This window comes from Hypomesus nipponensis, chromosome 19 (genome assembly GCF_054491055.1).
Source record: "Hypomesus nipponensis isolate SF chromosome 19, ASM5449105v1, whole genome shotgun sequence".
Classification (NCBI taxonomy): Eukaryota; Metazoa; Chordata; class Actinopteri; order Osmeriformes; family Osmeridae; genus Hypomesus; species Hypomesus nipponensis.
Window position 1 is genome coordinate 14,015,966 of NC_140379.1, and position 26,436 is coordinate 14,042,401.

Below are 26,436 nucleotides of genomic sequence, written 5' to 3' on the forward strand. Positions count from 1 at the left end.
CTTGACATATAAATGATTGGCCGTAATCGTGTCATATCTGGGAGGGGCGGAGGAGAAGGGGGGAGAGTCCTTCTCCTAATATTAGCAAGAGGAAGAGGATGAGGAGACAGACTTATGTGCTGTCTTGTATGGGGTGAGCACTGAGCAAAGTGTGTGTGTGTGTGTGTGCGCGCAAGTGCATGCACGAGTGTGGGTGTAAGCTGTATTTCTATGGATCATCCCTTATGTTCGGTCACACACACACACACACACCCACCCGAGCAGGAAATGGTGTGCTGACAGATTAGTACAGGTGTGAAGGGTACAGTAGAGTACAACACACTGGGGCACATCCCATCCATCTGTACCAGGGTGTAAGACACACTGATTAGCAGTGGAAATAATTCTCCTGCCCCTCAGCCCCAAACATGACACGTGTCTATGACAGGGTGTGTGTGTGTGTGCGTGTGCGTGCGTGCATTCAGATAAGACTGATAAGGGTGCGCCTTAGCTTGGATAGGGTGATGACTGACAAGCCCATATCAGCGAGCGCGAGTCTGTCTCGATAGATTTAGTTCTGCTATACACTGTCAGAAGGGGACACACACACACACTCATCTGCCTCCATCTACTAATCTATGTCATACACATACAGATAGATTCCTCCCCACCTCCCTTGCCCCACCCACCCCCAGTGGATTGTGGGATAGTGGGGACCAAGAGGGCAGGGGCATCGTCATTTAGTCCCCCCTCCTCCCCTCTCTGCCCCTAGGCACATTGAGAGCCACTAATGCCACCAGCTGCTACAGTGTGGCCCCTCTGTGTGTGTGTGTGTGTGAGAGAGAGAGAGAGAGAGAGAGAGTGAGAGAGAGAGAGAGAGAGAGAGAGAGAGAGAGAGAGAGAGAGAGAGAGAGAGAGAGAGAGAGAGAGAGAGAGAGAGAGAGAGAGAGAGAGAGAGAGAGAGAGAGAGAGAGAGAGAGAGAGAGAGAGAGAGAGAGAGAGAGAGAGAGAGAGAGAGAGAGAGAGAGAGAGAGAGAGAGAGAGAGAGAGAGAGAGAGAGAGAGAGAGAGAGAGAGAGAGAGAGAGAGAGAGAGAGAGAGAGAGAGAGAGAGAGAGAGAGAGAGAGAGAGAGAGAGAGAAAGCTGGGTCTAAGTCTGTTGGACATAAAAGGCTTAATGTGATAGGTAATTATGCAGTCTGATCTCACAGACAGAGGATTTAAGAGCTAACTATACCCTCAGTCTCCATGAGACACACATATCAATGTCTAATAATGACTCCTTAGGTTAGATGAATGGACGGATGGACGGATAGACGGATAGAAAATACAAAAGTATGAAAGTAAGAGAAATAAAGAACAGACATTATCTATCCGTGTGTGTGTGTGTGTGTGTGTGTGAGAGATGTTCAACATGCAGGAGTGTACTGCACAGAGGACAGAGCTGAGTCCACAGACTGGCCCCCTTAGTAGAGTCAAGTGGTGGGTTTTTAACAGTGCCCTCTCCTCCTCTCCCGCCACACCCCACCAGCACTTTTTATCCTCCTCCCTCTTCCTTCTCCTCCCCCCTCCCTCTTCCTCCTCCTCCCGCCCCTGCCAGCGCCCCCAACTCCGCCTGGCGTTCCTGACTGTTGATCCTCCTGAAGAGGACAGATCAAATATTCCTCTCCAGTCACTGCCTTCCGTTTTGGGTGCACATGTGATTGTGGCTGACGGACGGCTCGGGTTTGAAGTCTTAACAGACAGCGCGGCTTTGATACCCCCGCTCCCAGAGTATCACCAAAGACACGGGGAAGAGAGAGAAGGGAGGAAGAGGGGAGGTGTGGGGGGGGGGGGGGAAACGAGAGATGAACAAAAGCATCTGTGGAGTGGTCAGGGCCAGCGGCTCTAGTCGGAAGGCTGTTTGAAGTTTACCCCTCCTCACACACACACACACGTGCACGCACACACACACCCTGAAGCACCTCCGCTCCCTCTTTCACCCTCCTAGCTGACAGTAGCACCCGTTGTCTGTCTGATACACACCCTTATTCTCTCTCTATCTATCTCTGTCTCTCTCTCACACACACTCCGATACACATTTTGGCGTGCTCACATACGCACACTGGATAGTTGTCCTTCAGGATACAACAGCCCACAGAGCTGTACCCACATCAACTAATCTATCATTCATATCACTGTAAACATGTAATCATATTCACATTATAATCATCTAGTTAGTACAATGCAACAAGCCACCACAGAATACTGTCCTATAAAATCCCCTTGACAGAACCCCTTCATGATCAGACTACCAATTGTAAATACACACAGACACACACACAGCAAAGAAAAACGCAAACTGTTCTATACGGTACACTGTACAGAACAGTACACTGCATCTTGTACAAACACATAACTGTCTATACATTGTAGAAAATGTAACATTCACTACTGGAGCAAAAGTGAGTATGAACAGATGTCTTCAGTCCTGACAGGAACGCAGGAGTTAACCCACTCTTTATTCTTCATTTTTTTCCCTCCTCCTCCCTTCTTTTTAAATGTCTCGCGTATAAACAGATTTTGCTGCTGCTTAAAGTGGGCTCAAAATTAAAGCATATCGTTTTACACACATATTGCATGCATATTACTGGGCCCCAGCTGGGCAGGGCCTGCTCTTAAGAGCCATATGATTAAGTTAGGGGGGATCTCAGATAAGATTTAAGCCCCCTCTTCTAACTGGCTCCCCCTTCACATTTTACAAGGAACTTATTAAATGGAGAAATGACATTATTTTTCTGAGTGTATGTGTAATTATTGCCACACACCTGTGACTCCCTGGCATCTTTGACAGGGATGAGAGGAGGGGGAGAGCGAGGGAAAGAGAGAAAGATGTCGTTCGAAGCAGCAGGAGAGGAAAACAGAGCTTGTTAATCAGCCTCTTCCTGTCATTGGCTCCACTCTGATATCCTAATGATTCACTCCTAGCCAATGACATCACTGCCCTGATGGAGGAAAATCTCTCAGCTGTACCGAGCACACACACCGAGAGAGAGTAGGAGAGAGGGGGGAGAGACAGCAAGAGAAAGAGAGAGAAATGGTATGATAAAGAGTGAAAGAAAGAAAACGACTTTTACAACAGTGATTTGGAATATCAGTAGTACTGTATGGATAAACACTGAGCATGTGCAGAAAAGAGGAAAACAATGTTTCCTATGCTTTATGTTAAGAAAAATAGTTATTGAAAAACGCTGATAGACAGTTCAAAGTCAAATATTCTTTTTACGAGCCCACCCTGAGCAGAGCAACATGTGATATAGCACTCAGAAGACATAGGAAATGACCTATTAGGGGAGAGAGAGATGATCTGCCTTGAGCTGCGATCCAAAAAGTGACTCACACAATGTCGTAATTGTTTACCTTTGATACTGACCATAACCCTCTGTGCGTTCCACAGTAACTGAATATTTCAGCTTTGACTATAGAAGCCTATCCCTCTCTCTTTATTTCTCTCTCTTTCCCTCACCCCTCTCCCTCTATTTCTATCACTAGCACTTGTCTTCCTCTCCATCTCTTCCACTCTCTGACTCTAGCCCTCGTTCTCTCCTCTCCTTCGCTCTGTCTGTCATAGAGAGTGACACAGGGCCTCACATGTCATCACATCACATCAGGTTGGACACCACACCCACGCCTCCACGCCCACATGCGGTATGACTGCACCAGGAAGACGGAACAGGGATGAGTAGAAACACTGAAGCTACACTACTCCTGTTTCACTCTCATCCATCAGAACTGCCTCGGAGCTCCCCCTCTCTCTCTCTCCCCCTTCTCTCTCTCTGTCTGTCTCTCTCTCTCTCTCTCTGTCTCTCCCTCTCTCCTCTCTGTGTGTGTTAGCTGAGGTTTCTAAATGTGATGGATATCTCTTTCTGGCTTTTGACTTTGGGATGGGGTGTGAGTGAAAACTAATCACGTCAGGGTTTCACTGTCAGTCTAGCTTCCCGGTGCTGAGGTGGAAGGCAGAGTTTTTGGGGTGTAATGTTTTAATAGAAAGCAGATGGCTGCAGATGTAGGGCCAAGCAGCGGTGGTGACATGTCTTTAATATTTTAGAGTGGTCTCGCTGTAAACGTGGAAGCAGCTGTTTCCCCCCGTTGTAAATTTTCAGATTTTAATTCATGATTGACAGCTATTGGATTTACTGTAAATTACAGAAATGAATATAGAAGCATTTCATTGCGAGAGGAGAGGGCCAGCAAATAGTGGGGCGTATGCATGCATGCGTGTGCATGTGTTTGCACCCGCGAGCGAGCGTGCGCGCACGCGCATGTGTGTATAGTAGTGGGGGGCTTCAGTGCAGTTTGGCGCTGAATACATTCATCCCCACCCAAACCCTCTGTGTTTATTTTCTATTTTGTATTTTTGAAGCCAGCGAGCCGCTCAGTCTGTTTAAACAGCAGGGCTGTGTACCTAGCTCTATACGCACTGATATTCAAATGTACATGAATATTAAAGAAAGACAGAAGACAAGGAGGGGGAGAAAGGGAGAGGGAGGGAGAGAGGGAGGGAAGGAGGGAGGGAGAGAAAAGACAGGGTAGTGGAGGGTGGAGCAGAAGCAGGAGTTATATTTGTATGTGTTTGTTTAGCTGCTGTTCGTTTAGTTTTAATGTCAGGAGCTGAAGGAGCTCCCCTGATGCTCTGCTTTCGAGGTGATTGTCATCAACTCGCTTCTTGGCATTTAAACCACCTGCTTCAAATAAGAGTATTTGAAATGCAAATACACTGCATATGCCCAGACAAATTAAAATACACACAGAGTAAACACTTTTGAAGTCACAACTTTTTACCATTTTTCTTTTTTTTTTTTTCATCGAGGAGTTGCACTGTCAAACGTTCTTTTTCCTTGAGAAAGGCAATGCCAGACAGATAATACTCTTCACAGCCAAACTGCATAATACTAACTGATTATATATTTATTTATGATTTTGTTCACAAGGCATAGACGAGAGAACTGCTTTTTTATCTCAGCCTGAGCTCAATTGTTGTACCTCTCTCTCTTGCTCTCCCTCTCTCTTCACAGACAGCAGAGGGGCGAAAAAAGTTTTTGCTTGCTGACGCTATTCTTATTTAAACATCAATAGCCATACATCTTATTTAGCATTGACTCTCTCTCACATTGATATTTGTATATGATCATTACTTTTGCACCCATATGCCTTGTTATTCTGTGTCAGTCCCTAGGTGGACTATCCAATAATGCTACATCTGCATTAAAGGCAAAACTAAAGTCCACAGCACTTCATTGTCCCGGTTAAATATACTGTGTATCCTGTGTGTGAAAGGACAATGTTTAGGACAGATTTGGAATCCTGAAAAATAGTGTTTATAACACGCCTACTGTATTTAGATTTTGTTGTCTGCCCACCAAATTAGAGCAGCGTTCCAATTATCTTTTTTTTGTGTGTGTGTCTTTTATTTTGAGCTATTTTGATCAGTACAAGCTTTTTAATCAGGCAGATGGCCGTCCACCCAGAAAAGGGACCTGCCTGTCTCCTCATCATCATTACCGTAAGCATCATCAGCTCTATCATCATCATCTGTATCATCAAACCATGTGATGAAACATCCGCCACAGCTTCAAGCTAACAGACTTCAGCAGTCACATCTCCATCCTAAACTTCAGGGATACCTTCACACAAAAGAAAAGATAAGAAAAAGCAAAAAGAGAAACAGAAAAAGACTGAGGAGCAAAAAAGACTGAAGAAAAAAAGAAAGAAGTGCATGCTGCCCAACTGGTTTCTCTGTACTTCTACTTTTGATAAAGTTGCTGAATGCTGTTTTTCAAATTAACGAGCAGGCTTTGCATTTTGTCAGATGAGGAGAGAGAGGAGGGGTAGGGAGGGGTTAAGAGAGGGGGAAACACTGTTGATCATGAAACAGATTCATTAGTGTTGGAGGAAGCAGTCCCCTTTTCCCTCTCAATCTCCCTCTCTCCACTGTATGTCCCATCACACGCCTTTTCTAGCTTATTGATTTGTTTAACTGACTGGCTGACGAGTGAAGGGAACGTGGGGGTACTGTGTGTGTGTGTGTGTGGTGGGGAAGGGGGTACATGGATGGTTGGCGGGGTTCTCCTCATGATGCGGCTGTCACTCCCGTTACGAGTAGCCGTGGTATCAGACGCGGGGATGCGTTGCCGCCGTGTTCCGGCGTGCCTGTCAACAACCCCCCCCTGACGGGGTGTTACCTCATTGTGTTTTAAAAAGCAACAACACCTCACGTCTCCTTCTCTCAACATGTCCCTTAATGCAATTAAACATCCGCAAAGACGAGGAATGGAGGTGTTGCTGTATACAGTATCGGAAGGGAGAGTGTATGATTGTGTGTGTGTGTGTGTGAGCACGCGTGTGTGCAGGGACTACCTGGAGAGTGTGGGAATTCAAATGAGAACATAATAAACACATCAGAGGATGTGAGGATTGTCTGGGAGATGACAGCAACATTAGAAAGTCGGGTAATTAAAAACGCACTTAGTGTTTTGTCAAACTGGGCCGTCATCGATGGAAGTTGAAAATTGGTAACGTTTTTGTTGTTGTTGTGTTTTCTCCCCATATTGCAAATAATGAGGCAGAAAACAGATGAAGAAGAAAAAGAGAGGGAAAGAAACCTGACAAATACAAAGGGAAATCAATCAAATTATTAAAATGAAAAGTTGTGTTCCATCGTCAAGGACACAGAGTTCTTGGACATTCAGCTGAAGCTGTCCAGTACTGGGAAAATGAGACACAACTTGGATGGGAAGCAAACGGGAGTAGGGGGGGGGGGGGGGGGGGGGGGCTGAGGGGAGGATGGGGGGAGGGGAGGGGGGCACAGAAATAAACCCAAGTCCCATCTGATGACCAGCTTGTCTGTAATACTGCATCCTCCTCAGCTGCCAAGTTCTCCTGATACAGAAACATGATCAGTACAGATTTGAAAGATCTCTCTCTCTCTCTCTCTCTCCCATGCAGGCCTTGGAGCAGGGAGGACAACATGTGTGCAATAGAAGAATCAGGTGCTTCTGTCCCTGTTTCCGTCTCAGTCTACATGATAAGGCGACCAGGACCAGGCAAACAGAAGAGAGGGAGGGTTACACAAGATGTGGCATTCATCTTTTTTTCCCCCCAACAATTACAGGACAGATGATGCGGCCATCTTGAGATCGTTTGTCATCTGTCAGGCTGAGTTGACCTTGCAACAAACACACACACACACACCAAGCACGCGCACACACACAAACACACACACGTACACAGTAAAAAAAAAACACGCGCACGGACACCTACACACAGTGGGTGATATCATCTTAACAGAGAAGAAAGAGTGTTGTTGTTTTGGGGTAATAAAGACACATTTTGCCCTCCATTTGGACTGCCAGTTAGAAGCTCACAAACATGGAAATCCATTATGGAACGCTCCTTAAAAGTGTGACCAATCCTTGTTCAGTCAATTAGAGGCCGCGGGTCTGAGTATGATGTTTGTCTGTTAATGTCTGGCGCATACAGATCACCGCAGATCTGATGATGGAAGGAGAGATTTGCTTCCCTGATTTAGAGAAGCGAGGCAATAAGAGGGAGGGAGCGATGGATGAAGAAGAACAGAGGGCAACGCAGCCAAGCTCTGCTTATCTCTTTTTCTTCTATTCCATTCTCTTCCTCTCCCCCTCTCTCTCTCTCTGTGTGTACAAAAGCATTCATGTGCACAGCTATGCTCTTTGCCATTGTTCTGTGTTTAAAAGCTTACATAGTGTGTTTGTGTGCCTGGCAGAAGTACTGGAGCACGCTATAGCGTCTCATCCAAGAAAGCGTACTTAAAACTTTGTCGGGATATAGGACACAAAGGCTAGCATAATGCAGTTAATAGCAGTGGTTTCCGAGAATGAGCGAGGATGAGGTTACACATTCAACAAAAAACAAAAAAAACACAACTAAAAAGATTTATCTTAAAGTATAGTGGTAATCCTCAGCTTAATCCTTCCACCCTTTCTTCCTGTCAAGTCTAATAAAAACCATAAACCATAAAGTTCTTACAATTTCGGGAAACTGGTGCATGCCGGCCTTGGTTTTACAACTGTGAGCGGCCTGTGAATCACAGAGCTTCAGGGCTTATCCCGGCGAGGGAAGAGTCACTCTCCAGAGATAATGAACTCAAGAGAAAGGAAGGAGAAACAACTGATCCCATGTGTCGCAAAGACACAGTACGGACGGGCATTTAAAAAACAAGAAAAACTATCTGCCGAAGGTAGCCAGGATGATGAAGATGCTGGAGAGAAGGAAGAGGGAGTGGGTCTAAGTGAAGCTGATACAGTATATTTCGAGCCTGGGTCAAGGAAAGGTCCATGTTCAGTACAAGCTGCTCCAATGAGTGAAGCATATGGGTGTACGCAGACATAAGCCTCCTTCATAAATATTTGATTCATATTTCTTGTGTGTGTGTGCGTTTGGGGGGTTCCTGGTAATAATTAAATCTCACAAGGTTTCCTTTGGGAGAGCAAATAAGATCACACGATCATATACCAATTTCAGATTACGATGAAAAGTACTTGCAAGCGAATACACAATAAGTTCAACTCATCGTAAATATTTTCAAAAAATGCATCAAACTGCATTCTACAAACTTAAACATGTACTTGTGGTACATTTTCCCCCAAAATCACACAAATTATGTGAGGAGAGAGAGAAAGAGAGTGAGATGGGATCAGGGCGGCCTGGTTATTAGGTTTGTAGGGAAACAAAAGCTGCTCTGTTGGAGAACAGCTTAAGCTGAGCAGTTACTGTACCTTTCAAAACTAATATGTAACCATATCTGTTTTAAAAGGACGATTCATATTACTGTGAATGGTGGGGAGAAGTTGTTCCCATCTCCCGGCCCCAGGAAACTCGAGGAGAGGTCCAGACCTAATGGCCCCTCAATTGAAGAGGTGGCCTTTTGTGGACAGCTTCGCATTTGAAAAGATGGGAACATAAAAATGTTGTAATGATGTAAAACATCCACAGATTTTTTTGACAGCACAATGGCGCTTATTGTGCTTTATGTTAGCCCTGGTGACTCAAAGGTCATTTGGTATATGACTCAGTGGACAAGAGCAGCACTGAATGAAAATTAGGTTATATGTGATCAACTAAGTTATTAATCAGATTCAAATGGATTCTCTCTGACTCCTATTCAACTGGGGCTCAGGGAGAGACAGCATGTTTTTAAAGAGTGAGAACGAGGGGGAGAGAGGGAACAATAGAACATTGTTTACTTATTCTAAAAAGAATGTCATTGTTTCTGAGCTGAAATCTGTATCAGTGAGGCATGTGATCACAGAAAAGCCACCACCCTACACACTACTGTATGCTGTATCCCCGTGTGTCCTTCCAAAGTAGGACTGAGGTTGCCTTTCCTTGTCTGTAGAGTCCTATCCAGGTAACCCATCTAATCCCGATTAAATGACTGTAATTAGAGCAACTAGCATCCAGTGCCTCCCCTATATTTTAGTATTAAAACAATGCTCCATTTAGGGATATTCAGATGAAGGGATTTGCTTGGAACAATGCTAGCGCGTGCTTGTTTATTTCTGTCTCCGCAGAGGAATTAAGTGCATTTTCTAACAGCTAATGTTATAATGTTTCAGGATTATTTCTTTATGCTTTTTTATTCCCTCGCTGCTCCTTGCCAGAAGTTTGTGTTTAATTTATTTTTTTATTTGTTTCCCTGTTTCGTTTGATGTTTAAATCAAACATGGTTTATTGGTCTGGCTCATCCTTCACATGGCAGATACTGAGGGGATAATACAAGTTATTTGTCCTTAATTGCCACAGTGCTTTTCAAACATACCCTTGTTGGTTAAGCTGTCTATATCTGCGTTGTGCTTGTGTTTGTATTATCATCACTGTATGGTACCATTGATGTGGGATAACAGAGGGAATAAAAGTTGACATGCGTGCCTTTTTTTTTTCCCATTGCACCTGTTCCCTGTACCTTTCTTTTTTCTTGCATTGTCATTGAAGTTGCTGTTCTTTCTCTCATTATGCTCTTGTCTGGCGGAGGTGTAAGTGTGGCTCTTATACATTTGCCTGTGTGTGTGTGTATGTACATGGTGGAGCTTCTCTCACAGGAAGTCTTATTTTATGAGAACAAGTCCTCTGAGACAGCTGCCTCACATCTCGGTGTGTCTGGGGAAGAGACGCCCAGCTCTACACAGGAGGAACTCGTACTCAACAAAGTCTACAGCAGAGAAGGAAACAAACAACCAAAATAACAAGATGGAAGCAAAATCATATCAAATATCTCAAGTTGGAAGGCCAATTTATAGTCACTAGTGCTTTATGTTTTTGCAGTCTTAAATAAAATGGAAAAACAAATATGCAAGCGAGTGAGACAGGGTGCTCATACGTGCACGTTTGCACACACATACACGTACGCAAACACACACACACACACACACATTAAGGTAACAATGAGAAATGCTACTTCTCCAACTCCCAAGATATCTGTGCTGTATCGTTCTGTGTTTCCTCTGTCTCCAAAAATAATGAACAGAATAATTGCAGAGGAGTTGCTAGCATCCGATTTTCCCTGTCCTTTCTTTTCGCAGGCAACTCTATACTTCATTCACCGCACTGTACTTCCTGGAAATGATGCGGCCAGTATCATCAAGGTATTAGTCGCAGAGTGAGAAAGAGAACGGGAGAATATGAAGCCTTTCACTGAGCTTTCAGCGTTGAGCAGTTGATATCAGGGAAATTAGCGAGGGAAAAATATTTTTAGAGATCTCACATCTGCTAAGGGGGATGTGAGAGCCACAGGTATCTTCCCCAGGGCTTGACAACAGCTATTACAATTAATTGCTCTTTGAAACTAGTATTTGCACTGGTGAGTGACAAGGTGATAATTCACCTCCGCACAAGTTAAAATGGTAATATTGCACATGTGAAATAGCACCTTGCCTTCTGCCGTCAAAGCCGTCATCTCACCAGCACACAATGCACAAAAAGAGTATCTGCAACACTGGCTGTCACCTCGACGGCAGGGAGGAACAGACGCCCTACAGACAGCTTAATCGTGGGAGAACTTCAGACCATGCAGCTACCGAGAGCAAGGACAGAGAGCGATACAGAGAGGGGGGAGAGAAAGAGGAAGGAGAGAGAAGTGGAGAGCTAGCAAGCAGGAGGTATTCCATGGTTCTGGGAGACAGTGAGAGAGAGATTCTAGTGACCCCAGCAGGCCCCTGATGTATGTTAACTGAGACACACAAGGCCAATAAAGTACACAGAGACAGAAAGCTTGAAGTTATCTGGCCAAGATGTCTCTTTACTGCTCTCAGATCAGTTAGTACTCCACAATGTAGGACTAATATTACAAAGAGATAGCCCTCATCCCTAAATACAATAATAATTTCATAGAAAATAAGGCTTATACCTGTCAGATCTCTATCACTGCCCTTTTTGTGAAATCATTCCAGCTGACTTGGCGAAATATCTGTGATAGCAAAATATCTGTGTAGTATATTCAAGACATGATGTTCTCACTTACACTTGTGAGAAACCTGTGTGTGTCTGTGCATAATGTGCTTGTAGACTAACACACACACTAAATTAATAGTAATTAACCACCTGATGAGGACAGTATTACTGCCAATTACCAGGTTTCATCCTAACATAGTGTTTTAAGTATGCATACGGTTTGCCTGTGTGTACGCTGTGTGCAGTGTGTGTTTCCTTGATAAAGGAACCTAGGAAATTAGGGGAGCAAACGGCACACGGTATCAGAATATCTCCTTGTTTTGAAGGAGGACACTGCTATCACTGTATTTCATTTTGGAAAGACCATTTGGATTTGGTTCTACAAAAGTCAAGCAGCACATGAATTAAGTGGCTTTGGTAATTAGCAAGCAACAAATTGAAAAAGAAACACAAAAAGCACTAGAGCTTTAATGTTTGTGAGTGTGTGTGGAGGGAGGGGGGGGGGGTGTCAGCTACTGTTTGCTATGTCTAATTTGAGAGATTAAGTGTATCTTTTTCTCTGTGCTCCTTGCATGTGAGCATGAAAGTAATACAAAATATGGGCATGTGTGTCTGTATGTGTGTGTGTGTGTGCTGTTTGAACTGGAAAGCTCTGCTCTCTTGGTGACAGAGACAGTGGAGGAGCTGTAACGACAGCTATGATCCTGTCCATCTGTGGATCCAAGCCAGTCCAGCCAAGGCACCATATGTTTTTAATTACCATAATAGCTTTAAGGAACCTGTTCACAGAGACCGACGCATGTGATCCTTTCATTACCCTTCTACGCACTCCACAGCTCCTCCACACACAAACACATACACACACACACACAGACACACACACATGTACATATGTGCACATGGACGTACCCTTGCACACACACAATCACACTTGCACACAGATCCAAACGTATACAACAAGCACACACACACACACAGTGGCTGTACTACAGGGGGTGTGACATGCAGTACTAGAGGGGGTGTGACATGCAGTACTAGAGGGGGTGTGACATGCAGTACTAGAGGGGGTGTGACATGCAGTACTAGAGGGGGTGTGACATGCAGTACTAGAGGGGGTGTGACATGCAGTATAAGGACTGCGGTCAGGGGTGTGACCTTTGTGACCAGAGTTCAGGTCCCACACAGAGAGGGCCAACCCCTTTTGGCACATTACGTCACCAACAGTGACAGGAACACCGCTACAACTAGATTACCTATCCTTTCCCCCTCTCCCCCTCCCACAACACAGTCTTCCCAGAGAAAAAAAGCAACAAAACAGACTCCTACTAACCGACCGATCCTGTCAAAAAGCTATGGAGGCTAAAAATATCAGCAAGAAGTACATTGGCTTCCCCCCCCAGTTTGCGTTCCTGACACAGGCAATCTGTGTTAGCTGGTTAGCTGTTTATTCTGTCCTCTCTGTCTTTCTCCTTTCGCTCGCTCCCTCTCTCCCGCTCACCGTGTCGAGCGAGGCAGGGTGAAAGCTTGGCAGGGAGGTGTGTGCGCACGCTCGTTGTGGGCCTGTGTAAATTGATAAACCCAAAAGGCCACGCTGAGCATTCACACTTCCAAAGACGCTTCTCTCCAGAAATACTTACAAACACCCTGATCTGTCCTCCTCCTCCCTCTCTCTCTCTCCCTCTCTCCCCTCTCTCCCTCTTCCCTCTCTCCCTCTTCCCTCTCTCTCTCTCTCTCTGTCTCTCTCTCTCTCTCTCCCCCCCCCCCTCTCACTCACACACACACACACACACAAACACGCGTGTACTGCTCACCCTCCCTTCATCAGTGTTTTATCTCCATCTACCCCCCCCACCCCTCCACTAACTTGGCTTACTTCTCTGCATTTCCACCAGGGGGTGTAATGGCCTTTTGAGCCATGACCCACAATCCTCTCTGCCCCCCCCCCCCCGTCCCCTGCATCCTTCATAATGTATCCCCAGAGGAGATCCCCCCCCCACCCCCCCAATGAATGTGTTACAGTTATCTGTGACTGTTCGCCTGTGCTGTACAGTAGCAGAGGCATACAGTACTACAGGCTAGGTCTGTGTCTGTTTGCTCAGCGTGGGGGTGCTGGAACAGACTCAGAGCATGAAGAATCTCTCAGCCCGGGACTGGGACAAGGAGCCACTTGTAAAGTTTAAGCTGTGGTAACAATGTCCTTCTCAGCTCCCACTTGCACAGGATCACCATTATTGGTTAGAGTTATTGGTTCACCCTTGCTTGGGCTCTTCAAACAGCCAAACAAGTCATTTCTCACTCTGCCTAATGGGTCTGGAGCAGGCGCGGCCGAACAAGCATTTACCTAACAATCATCAACAACAAACAACAGCGATGCTCTCATCGCCGCGGCGACGGGGCACGGGAGGAGAGCCCTTGTAGAGAGGGGGTGGAGAAACATAGGTGGAGTAAGCATAACATCTCCCTCCCTCCCTCCATCAATATCCTTCTCCTGTGAGAGGTGCTTCACATTGACTTACACGCTGTCGTTCGGCAGCACCTACAGTAAACATGTCCCGTCACAGTTCCGAGAGAGCCGGCTCTGGCCTCAGCCTCGTCCATAAACACCTCCCACCACCGCCTCCCCCCTCCCCGGCGACCTGACTCCAGACAGCCCTGTAAAGAGGGGCTGGTGAAACACGCTGCCCCGGGCCGTGACATGAATATACTGGCAGAGGACTAAATGCTTACAGAACGTCCACTCGTCCACTGTTAGAAGCGGGGGCATAATGTGATCCAACAGGCTATCTAATGTATGGCTATCTATAGCTGGGCCTCTTGTCATGGCCAACTATTGATCGTGTGAAACCCATCCACAATGGCTAGCCTCAACACTAGAGTGGGCTGTATCAATCCTAACACCGTGCACTGGGCCACAGTAACCAGAGACACGCCATCCCTAATGGGCCAAATAGGAAAGACATTGAAGCCAACACTGTCTGTTGATTTGTAATGTAGGAATATGTGGGACCACAGCCCCTACATGTGTGTTTCTGATTTAACACTGTATGAGTGTGTCCGGCGCATAGATGTGTGTGTGTGTGTGTGTGTGTGTGCGTGGGGATATGTGTGTGTGTGTGTGAGTGTGTTCACCCTAGCTCTGGGCATACTAATGACAAGAGAGGCACTTTTCTCCGCCACTCTCAACCCGTGTGCTCGACAGCTAGCGCAAATTCATGGGAGAATTTTGATATTAATGATTTATGCTCTATTTGCATACAAACCTAATGCAAACCCACTCCAGATAATCACATTTTGTCAGTTCTGAATTGAATTTTCTGGTCGGCGTGACACCCTCCCCACCCCAAAATAACTGTAGAGTATGTCGTCCCTGCAATTCCCCATGGGTGACCCCTCCACAAGGAGGTTAGAAGTGGATCTGGGTGAGGGAGGGGGTTTGAGGGGTATTCATGAAGACTAGATTCTATTTCAAATGAACTAGATGTGCCTACTACAGTTTTCTATACATATTTATACATTACAAAGTGCCTGGATTCACCTCTTGCCATTGATTACTGTGCACGGTCCACAGTACCTATGTAGAACACTAGTGTGTTCTGTTCAATATCCTTTGGTTCTATCTAATTGTTCTGCTGTATTGTTTGCTGGTCTGTAGCTGTTATCATGTTCCAGCTCTGTGGCTCTATGTATAGTTCTCTGCTCCGTTACTGTTCTAATCTCCGTGGCAGCAGGATTCTCATCTGCTCTTGATTACTCTGAACACACTGTAAAGGTTGTGAGAATGTTCCCCGAAGGTTCGTCAGGCCTTTGGATTGGTTGTTTACTGTATCACTGTCACCTCCGTCAGCTAGGGAGGTCTGGCAGCAGATGTAGCCAGGCAAGAGAGGGCTTTGTGGGGGGGTGGAGGGAGGAGGGAGGGAGGGGAAGTGGGAGGGAAGGCTTGACATACTTCCATCCAGATGTGGATTTCAATACAGTGATGAGACACAGAAGAAGACCAAAAGGTTTAGAGTTAGGGTTGAGGTTAGGGTCAATGTCAGTCAGTGCCATATACCATACTATATACAATATAGGTTGTTTGGGGGAGGGGGGGATATGGTTGATTTGAGGTTTGAGGTATGTCATCTCCAACCTTTTGAGTTAGATTACAAGCAGAGATCTTCCTGGATGGTTATGCTGAGCTGTAGGAGTACAGTGATCAGTTACATGCTATAAAGTTATCTATGAGGTCATCCACAAGCCTGAACAGAGCCATGAGGATGTGAAGGGGTGCCTGGGCTTGGTAGATGGATACATAATCACCATCTAGGCCTTATTACAATGAACCACTGACTAAGGCTAGGACAAAACAACCAGGAAGAGAGCCTTTTGTTCCACAGACAAAGCCTTATCTAAAAAGGTCAGCTATTCTGCACACGCAGGGCCACATCACAAGGCTGGCTTTCAGATGGCTTGTGATTAAAACAGGGGACATTCCTACACAAAAGCATTTACAAAGTTAAATATGCCACATAATCTGCCATCACTCTGAATGACCCTTTATGTCCGGCAAATATGCACTGTGCAGGTTCCATGACAACAAGCAGTGTATCCGCCACCGTGGAAAGGTCAAATGAACACACGTGCATGCGCGCACACTGTCATTATAATAGATTATTGTTCTTGAGAGTAAGATGGTTTTGAACTCATCATTCAATAGCTTCGTTATTAAAACTGAAAATGACAACACAACTTGCACCGGGACACGAAAACACATGAGAGTACATAAGTAAAAAGATACATTTGTTTGTACATTGATAATGAATCAGTTTGAAAGAAAAACTAAACAAAAATAACATTACTCTGTTTTCCCAACTCACGGAAATTCTTTTGATCTACTCAATGTTTGCTGTGTACGAACACTGAAACAACCTGCTGCCTTCAAATTGATTCAGTTTGCTAGACAACACGGCTCACGGCTTGAGAAACCACACATACACACTGAGTCTATGTGCGTGGGTGACATTTAATGAATAGCATATTGAATGAATGCAATATTCAATATTTATGTTCTAGTATCAACAATAGCACAAAAGATCTAGCTTGCACTGCAGTTTATACTTATCTGTGCTGCATGCACAAACTTCCCGCGCTCACAAAAGTATTTTTAAGAAGTCAGCTCAGAGATAAACACGTCCAGTGGTATCTAGTAAGTTATCTAGTTCCTTTTATTGATGATGAATACTGGAAATAGCAGCTACAGTACCTATTAAATACGCACATGTGGGTTTGATAGAATACAGTTTCTGCCTGCAAAAGGAGCAATCCAACACATATCTGACCAGTTGTAGTTTTGTGTCCAGAATGTCCACTGCTCCAGCATGTATTTGGGTTCTCCTCCTCCTTCCCCTACCCTGTTCAGCCTTGATCTCTACAATGCATTACACATCTTTTCATCGGCCAAAACGACACTACGAAGAAGAAAAAAAAAATAACAAAAAAGAAAAAAGGAAACACCCAGTGCAGTCTCAAGGAGTGGCTGTAACCTTAACAGAATCATGAAAGCTGACAGTTCATTTTTCACAGGGTCATAGATCTCTGGGCTTTATAAAGTAATGGGCTTCTGGGAGCGGGCTTTATGAGAGCTGAGATAGTTAGGGGCTGTGTGGAGGAGATGACATGGGGGGCTGAGGTCCCGCTCTTTGGGAGACAGGGTTATTCTGCTCTGCAGCACAGGATGGGGACAGACACCACTGGCTCAGTAATATAAACGTGTAATAAAGATTAATCTGTTGCTACTCGCCCAGTTCAATAGCTTCTAAACTTGCTTGAAATAAGGTTGAAATCACTTTAATAGCAATTTTTGAGTTTCTTTTTTTGGGGGGGGGTATGATGGTTTGCGAATATCATGAAAGTGAAAAGGGGAGCAAAGAGGGGTCACAGGGATCAGTCGATTGCCTTGTGGATACAGTACAAGTTACACACACACACACACACTTACACAAACAAGCACGCCCACGCCCACACACACATATACACACTCACCGGGTGCATCGGGCCTTTTCATGGCACCAGCGCTTCCTCCGGCCGTGTTGGAGCTGCTCCCCAGGCCGTTGAAGGCTGCGAGGTTGTCGGAGCTGTAGGCCCTCAGGACAGACAGCATGTTCATCTGCTGCTCAAGATGGGCCTGCTCGGGCTTCAGCAGCCCAGGGGGGGCTCCCCCAGAGGAGAGCAGGCCCAGGCCCTGCTGCCACTGCTTCTCCAGGGATGGAGGCTGGTTCTGGGCATGGGGAAGGAAGGGGCCCTGGGGGTTCAGACAGGAGGAGCCGGCTCCTGACCTCAGGGCGTCTCGTGGGGGAGTTGACTCTGTCTGGTTCTGGTTCAGGTTCTGCTTGGGCATTCGATCGCTGGCCAGGTCGTCATCTTCTCTTTCCATCTCCATCCTTCCATCCTCCCCGCCGTCCTCTTCCTCAATCTCGTGGTCCTCCTCGTCGTCCGAGTGCTGTCCCTTGGGCGTGGCGGAGAGGGGGGTGATGTTGCGTTCGGCCCCCCTTCCTCCTTCATCTTCATCGGACTGGCCCTGGTCTTCGGCCTCTTCGCAGGAGGCCCTGTCAGAGGCCTCATCCCCAGCCATACCCCCTCCTCCTGGGGCTTGGCTGGGCAGGTCTATCCCTGGGACGGATACCCCTGGAGCTCCATACCCCTGGAGGCCCTGTGCCCTGGAGGTGCCATCATACATGCCTCCATACTGCCGGTAAAAGTCGCTCTGGTAGCTACCCAGGCCAGGGTGTGAATCCATGTGGTTTCTCCAGCTCTTCTCGTCACCCTCTCTGTCGTGGAGCAGGCCTGGGTTCAGGGTTGGGGCCTTGGGGGTGGAGGTGGACAGGGGGTGGTTGGAGGCGTCTCCGTGAAGCTCCTTGCCTGCCTCGGCGCGCTGCGGCCGGGCCAGATGGTTGGCCTGCAGGTGGAGAGCCATCAGCTCCATGGAGGCTGTGGAGAAGGAGCAGAACAGACAGCTGTACCAGGCCACGTTGTCCTGGATGGTGACAGAAGACCCAGGGAGTGAAGCCTGGTCGGGCCGGACCGACACCGACAAGTCAAGGGGCTCGTACTGGGACCCGGGTTTGGGTCGCTCCGAGGGCTTGGCCTCGGCCCGCTCGTCTCCCGGGTCCGGGCGCTTGGCCTTGGGCTCTCCGTTGTCATAGTAGTGCTGGGAGCGGAGCTGCTGCTGTTGGCTCTCCTTGTCCTTCTTCAGGGAGCTCAGCACGAAGCTGTCCATGAAGGCCTGCAGGGAGCCCTGGAAATGGACTCCATTTCCCATCATGCTCTGGTAGGCCCGGCCGAGGTCGGAGAAGCTGGCAGGGCTGTCGCAAGCGATGGAGGAAGAGGGGCCGTCGGCGCCTTTCATGCTCTCAGAGGAGGACGCGTCGTGGCGGTCGCGATCCCTCTCCCTTTCGCGGTCTCTCTCGCGGTCTCTCGGTGACATCATGCCTGGGGCGGCCCACTGATGCGGCAGGAGTGGGGCGCCCCGGAAGTCCAGGTTGGACGGCATGCCCTTGAAGACTCCACGCAGGACATCAGGCCGGGCGAAGACGCCGCCGCTGCCCTTCCCATGATCCTCCTTGTGCTCAGAGTTGGGGCCGTGACCGGAGGAGGCCACGCCCCCGGCGCCATTCTGCCGTTCGCGGTGATGGCGTTCTAGGTGGTACTTCAGAGAGGCAGACTGTGTCCCGGCGTAGTCGCAGTGAGGGCATCTGTACGGCTTTTCTCCTGGTAAAGAGAGACAGGGAGTGACAGAGAGTGACAGAGAGAGGGATAGAGAAAACAAACTGTGAACAACCACAACAGTCAATGATGTAAAAAAACAAACATCCAACACCATTCAGTATTCAGTCAACAGTGTTCTTCCCTCTGCTCTGCTCCATTTGGAGATTGGCATGTGAATACGGGTCGATCCGGCTCCTCCAAGTGAGCCATCACTCACGTCGACACCATAAAGAACCAGGCACACCATATGGTGCTCTCAGTCCACTACCATAGATAATATTTTCGACTGACAGCAAGACTGTCTCAATGTTATCACTGTTCTGTTTGTATGGGGGGGAAGGTTGTTTGTGTGTGTGTGTGTGTGTGTGTGTGTGGGGGGGGGGGGGGCAGGGGATCAGTGTTGCATTAGGGGTGGGTCAGCTTTGGGTCTCTGTCTTGGCCTTGTAGGCTTTCAGGCCTCCGTGCTCTAGTGATGAGACTGTGATTTCGCAGACGGTCTCTATTTGCAGTGTATCATAGTGAGGTCTAAATCACAAGAACCACCCTCCCAGACTCTCTCTCTATGTCTCTCCCTCTCACTGCTCTCTCTTTGTAGGCTAACTCTCTTTGCTCTCTTTCTCTCTCTGCAAATCCAGAGATAGTGGACCAAACTAAGGAGGTCCCTTGATATAAAGCTGGAACAGGAAGTGAGCCAGAGTTCTGAATGAGCTAAAGTGACCAGATGGGAGCCACATGTATGTATGTTTTGCTGCAAGCCTCTTTTAGTGCAACCATATGATTGAGAACATCATTAATTACTGTGGAATATATACAGATCCATATACATTATATATTGGAAGAAGCAGAACACTGAACATAGACATATACTGTGCAATTCAGATCCATATTCATGACAGTCCTTGATTATGGTAAAACAAAAACATAATTCTGCCAAAAGTGGATCTCCCTTGCCTTTAGAAAGATAAGTTTCTTATGGTGAGATAAATTGCATCCTGCTAGCTATTATAATAGGCTTGGATTTCCTGCCAGATTTTGAGTCATTAAACGCTAAACAAAAATGCAAAGCTTGATTTTCTTAAACATGTAAAAAGTTACTGGAGAGAATTTCTTGTGGAGGAGTCATGCAGATAAAGTGTCTGCAGATTGAAAGGGATTTTGGGAGACAAAATATAAAAACAAAATCTAGATCAAGAATAAAGGGATGTTTGTCAAGTCCTGTGTGTGTATATATAGTTATAACGTGTTTAGATTATACACATGGAAACCATTTTTAACCAAAAAGAAAATGTTGCATTGTTACGCAAGGCTGGATTGAATGATTTAAGTCCTGCTCTGTAGTAAATCACGGATATAATTAGCAAATGGCATACTGCTCAAGTAATTTATCATTATTTGGAGGGCAGCATTCCAGAAAAAGACTCTGAGATCTGCAGACCCACTGCACAACTCTCAAATACAGGACCACAAACACACACTCAATATCATATTGATACCAGCGACAAAAGGAAAGAAAAGAGTTAGAGAGCAAGATGGAGTGTGTGAGACAATGAATTGAGCAAGGAATAAACAGAAAGAGGGTAAGAGAACAATCTGTGAGAGAGATTTTTTTTTAATTTTTACACCAGACCTAGTTTGCAGCACACAGTACAGTATATTCAAAATAAACGATGTGAGATGAGCTTTTAACCCAATAAGTGGCTCTCCTCTGAGCAGGCTAACAACAGCATGAGCTGATTTAATAAGGAAACGTCCCTGATGCAAATGATCATTCTCAATTCCTCTAACTGGACAAAATGATATTCTAGGCCTCAAATTAGAGTGAAATTACACTGATCTGCTTTTTTACTCAACTCTTGTTCTCTTTTTTTTGTCTTTGAGGCTACTGGTGATTAGGAATAAAATAAAATAAAACAATTGAGATTATCGTTCCCTTTCTTAAATATAAATTGCACTTATTTTACTGTGCTGGTGCTGAACTTGCTGAAATGCAATACTGCATATTAATCAGTGTGTCTTACAAAGAAGGGTTTTTCTGTGTATATGGGCACGCTTGTGTTTGTGCGTGAGTGTTTTGGGTAGAAAATGTGTGAGAGCCATTTGGACTGGCTGAGACATCTGCTCTATCATGCATCAGGGGCATGTGTGACATCTGGGGAATATACTGTATCCTGCCTTGCAACATTACACACAATTTACTGCTAAAGGTCATTATGTACCCGTTAATCCACTTTTAATTGATTTCAGTGCAAACAGCACAACCTCTATGCAACACAGCAGATCACCAAGAAACAAAAGTACAAAATTAGTATAATTGTTTAGAACAAATATTGAAAGATAGATATGAGTCTCTGTGTTTCATATTTGTTTAAACAAATGAAATTCCTAACATATTCCAGGAACAAATTATGTACATGGCCACTTGGTGAAATATTAAGATTGCTATGAAACATACTATCTATAAATGTAATATTCCCAATATTGGAATATGAGTTTGTGTGTGTGACTGCGGTCTTGTTGAACGACACTTGTGGGGACCAGAAGTGCCACAAGGAGAGTAAACTAAGATCAAACCGGGTGGGGACAATTTATCATGCCCCACAACTTCAAGTGCTATTTCTAGGGGGTTTGGGGTAAAGGTTATAATTAGTGTTCGGCTTACATTAAGGGTTAAGGATATGGTTAGGGCTTAGGGATAACACACATTTGAATGGGAGTTAATGGTTAGTCCTCACTAGGATAGTAACACAAACATGCGTGTGTCCTCCTGAAGCAGATATGCTCAAACTGATTTCATCTGGATTTGTATGATTTGTCACAGTACCATAGTAACAGCTCTGAGTAAACACCCTTAGCCTACAGAGGGGCAATTAAAACAGTTAATAGATATGACATACTTTAAGATGAATTTCCATATGGCTTTACAGACTAGCGAGAGGCCGCTTGCATACCATGAAGCGAGGGGGGTGAAAGAATGAGAAGATTGAGAGAGAAAGCAAGAGAAATATTTAAAAAGAAGCTGTTACTCAAAGTACATCTGGGTTAACGACTTTAAAAGACTCAGAAGAGGAAGTTTAACCTTAAATTAAAGTTAATCTCATAATTATGTGTGTATCAAAACAGTTTCCACTGACAGAAGCGTGTGACAAGTGCATAATCAGGCCTGTTGGTTAGCAACACAAGATGAAATGACTGTATGTTGTTGCTAGGAAATGAGTCAGAGTTGGGTAACATGCAGAACAGAACTAGTCTGCTGGTGAATAAAAGATGGAAAGACAGAATTAAAGAGATAGATAAATAGAGAGAACATGACTGAGAGCATGACAAAAAAGAGGGAGGGAGGGAGCCAGAAAGAGGGAGAGGGAAAGCGAGAGAGAGACATGTACTGTAAAAGGAGAGAACCATCCATGGGAGAGAGGTTGAGAGTAGAGGGGGAATGAGAGAGAGATGCAGTGGGAGGCTGTGGGTCCCCTCTGATTCATTGTGATTACAAGGTTAGGTTGAGGTTAAGTGACTTGGGCAAGGCCCGACTCCCTCTCTGTCCCTTCTGAAAGGTGAGCCCAAACTCTTATTGGTTCTTTCCCCTAAAGTTATGCGGAGCCATTGTCAAGAGCAAGGACCTTTTTATTTTTTACACACAGCTGCTTACTGCTAAATATGCCTTGTCCAGAAGGGGACAATCTGTGTCTCTAATTGCTGTCACTGAAGCCTAGATTCATTATGTGACTTTCCCATTAAAATGTGAGCATTAATTTGTATAATGAAATATCACCCTCTGCAGTGTTCATTAACTGTGGCCTCACACTGTATGGCTCACAATGTTAGCTACCTAGAAACTGTGCTTAATTTCGCTAATGGATATTTTCCCACTCACTGTTCAAGAGGAAATTAATACTGTAACATTAGCTCTTTAACTTTTAGAGAAATTTAAATTCACTTCATTCCTTTCAACAAAATGTTAGCGAGTCATTAATCTAACGTTGTGTTGCACAATGCCAGGGAGGCGATCGCGAGGCGGGCACTGCTGTGGAATCAGAACACATTAGGGGCAACGAGGGAGAGTTCGTCATCCGGGAGGGTCTCTTCATTGTCACCGAGGATGGGATCCTTGTCCCGTTTAAAAGTCATCGTCTGGCTGTAATCACTGCGTCGACCTGCAGTCCATCTGATCTCGTTGGGATGATTTAAAGGGCCCATCTTGATGGTGCATCAGAGAGCATGAGGAGCTGTGTGGGTCTGTGTGCCGGGTAAGGCCTCCCCCCCCCCCCCCCTCCCAGCTCCGGGCCTCAGTGACTTAACGTACAGCCAGGGATGAGCCTTGTGTTTCCTCTGCAGTGAAATATGGCCCTTCTGGGGACCCTTACTGGACCACTCGAAGCAGACATAACTCAACCACCCCCTACTGTTAGGTAACAGATTTCGGCACACGTAAACAGCTGCATGCACGCACGCAGGCACGCATACGCAGGCACGCATACGCACACACATGCACACACAGTCAGGTTTTGAGAGGGGTGAAAGGTTCAGAATACCCGAGGCTGATGTTGCTCTCTGTGACCTGGATGTGCTATTTAACACGGGGACACCATTTAGAACAGGGAGACTAATTATGTCAGTACACCAGCGTACTGCCTCGCTACTCCCTGCTCCTTAATTCCTCTCCAGACCTGAGGTATGTGCCTCTTGTGAAGGCAGGGAGGGGGGGTGGGGTCTGCGTTTTGGGTGGTCTCCCCCTTTCCCTTTTAAGAGCACACGGAGGGAAGAAAAAATACTGCAAATAAAAGCTAGCATTGATTTCCTCAGCTGCAAGAGATTTCCTTTTTAAGTTGCGAGTACTCACTCCAACCATGCCTTCATTGCGACTTCAGGATTACACGCTATTTTCTATTTTTCCTTTTCTCTCTCTCTCTCTCTGTGTCTCTCTCTCTCTCTGTGTCTCTCTCTCTCTGTGTCTCTCTCTCTCTCTCTCTCTCTCTCTCTCTCTCTCTCTGTGTCTCTCTCTCTGTGTCTCTCTCTCTCTCTCTCTCTCTCTCTCTCTCTCTCTCTCTCTGTGTCTGTCTCTCTCTCTCTCTCTCTGTGTCTGTCTCTCTCTCTCTCTCTCTCTCTCTCTCTGTGTCTGTCTCTCTCTGTGTCTGTCTCTCTCTCTGTGTCTCTCTCTCTCTCTGTCTCTCTCTCTCTCTCTCTCTCTCTGTGTCTCTCTCTCTCTGTGTCTCTCTCTCTCTCTCTCTCTCTCTGTGTCTGTCTCTCTCTCTGTGTCTGTCTCTCTCTCTGTGTCTCTCTCTCTCTCTGTCTCTCTCTCTCTCTCTCTCTCTCTCTGTGTCTCTCTCTCTCTCTCTGTGTCTCTCTCTCTCTCTCTCTCTCTCTCTCTGTCTCTCTCTCTCTCTCTCTCTCTCTCTGTGTCTCTCTCTCTCTGTGTCTCTCTCTCTCTCTCTCTCTCTCTCTCTCTCTCTCTCAGAGAGGTCAGAGACTAAGGACAGCCGGCTGTTAGGGAACATTTACAGTACGTGCGCTTACCAGCTAAGAGAGCACAAGCAGGGTGGAAACAGATTTAGGTCTTATAAAGCCATGAGATTTCCATGACTATGTGCTTTATCTTAGCTGGGCCTAATCTGAGTAGGAAAGCAGCTCAACGTGAGCAGGGTCTCGTAGCGAGGCATAGTAAGCTGTTTCTACGGAAAAAAATAACTCTGCCCCCTCCGCTGGGTAACTAGAGCACAGTCTGGGGAGTGACCCCACGCTGATCTTCCCAAGGGTCGTGACCTTTGGCGTGTGTGTGATATGGGCTGACTCGCACAGTCGCATTATGCCGTGGGTCTCCATGGCAGCCTGGTGACCTTCAGAGGGAGTGGACGGCTCGTTGGGCCAGACGTCCTTGGAGAAAGGTGACCTCACATGATGGTCATACCTGCCACATTAACCTGGATAGTTACTGGGGCATCTCTAGCTCGCAGTGGAGTACCACAGCAGAACACACGCAGGGAAACACACACAGGGAAACACACACACACGGAAACACACACACGCACACCTCTGGATGTCCGACCAGTGGACAATGCCCACATCATTACTCTACTATCCCTAGTAGCTATGTGGGTGGGTATCCTATGCGTTATGAAACACAGACTGGAGATCTCTTCCTACAAACAGCTGCCAAGAGGAGCCGTGGCATCCATCACAGCAGGAGAACAGTGGATACCAGCAGAGCCCCCCCCCCCCCCTGCAGAGTGGGGACCTGGCCGAGCCACTCACCTGTGTGTATCCTCAGGTGGACCTTGAGGTGGTGGGAGGTGCGGAAGGTCTTGCCACAGTAGGGGCAGTCCTTGATGGCCGAGCCCAGGCTCCGGTCACGATGCTGGGACTGGGGCTGCTGCATGGGCCCTGCCACCTTCCCCTGGTCATCCCCTACATCTGGAACAGGCGCGCACAAATTCACAGACAAACACAGAAACAAAACAGAGAAGTGTTGAGTGTCACTTCAAATCTTCGGCACGTCAGAAAACATACTTCTTCTCCCATTGTCCCACCCCCCCCAAACCCCTCCTTTTCCTCCCACCCAAATGTGCTAACACCACACAAAGTCAAACACTTCAATGGGTTCACGTGAGTCGCTATTTTTCCCACCCATTTCAAACTGACAGAACGCTGACAGTTCAGAAGCTTTACAGGCTTCTTTAGAAATGCCAGCCCGACCCCCTCCACACACACACACACACACACACACACACCCCCATGCACTCCCTTGGTCTCCTCTCCTGAGGAGCGTCAGAAGGTTTTATCCTCGCTATCATCAACTCCTGGTAGCATATGGCGGATTGTGTTGAAATGAACAATACAAGAAAAGAAAGGCCTGTGTCAGCAGCGGGGCCGCGGCTCGTCTCCATGGCGCTCCTGTGTGGAACAGGTAGCGTCACCGCTGTCAAGAGATCTGAGCGGGTGATAACAGGCCTGACCCCACCCTGGCAGTGCCGACACTAATACACAAACCAAGCCATCCTTATGTTAGCCTCGCATAATCAACCCCTCAATCTGCAGATGAACTCAAACAGATTTAGAAACAGTCGACGGAGGCACAATTAGAAGGCAGGTGCAGTATGTCATTGTCTCTGTGTAAATGTATAGGCCTTTCCTTGAAGGACAGCTGCAACTGGTAAAATATTGTTGAAATTAGCAGAATGACCCATTTATAGAGAATCAACTTGACATGACCTGATCAAAGATCAGTAGGAGCTATGTAGTGATGTACAGCAGGGTAAAAG

General features: G+C 46.4%; 1 protein-coding gene across 3 annotated transcripts in view; it reads right to left on the minus strand.

The window, feature by feature from the left end:
- znf536 (zinc finger protein 536) overlaps positions 1–26,436 on the minus strand; it is a 150,204-nt gene that overhangs the window by 14,860 nt on the left and 108,908 nt on the right. For all 3 annotated transcript variants that reach the window (XM_084682861.1, XM_084682862.1, XM_084682863.1), the window contains 2 exons: positions 25,430–25,588; positions 17,462–19,186 (listed from right to left, as the gene is read on the minus strand). In XM_084682861.1, coding sequence (XP_084538987.1) covers positions 17,462–19,186; positions 25,430–25,588 — 1,884 coding nt within the window. The remainder of the gene's footprint in view (positions 1–17,461; positions 19,187–25,429; positions 25,589–26,436) is intronic.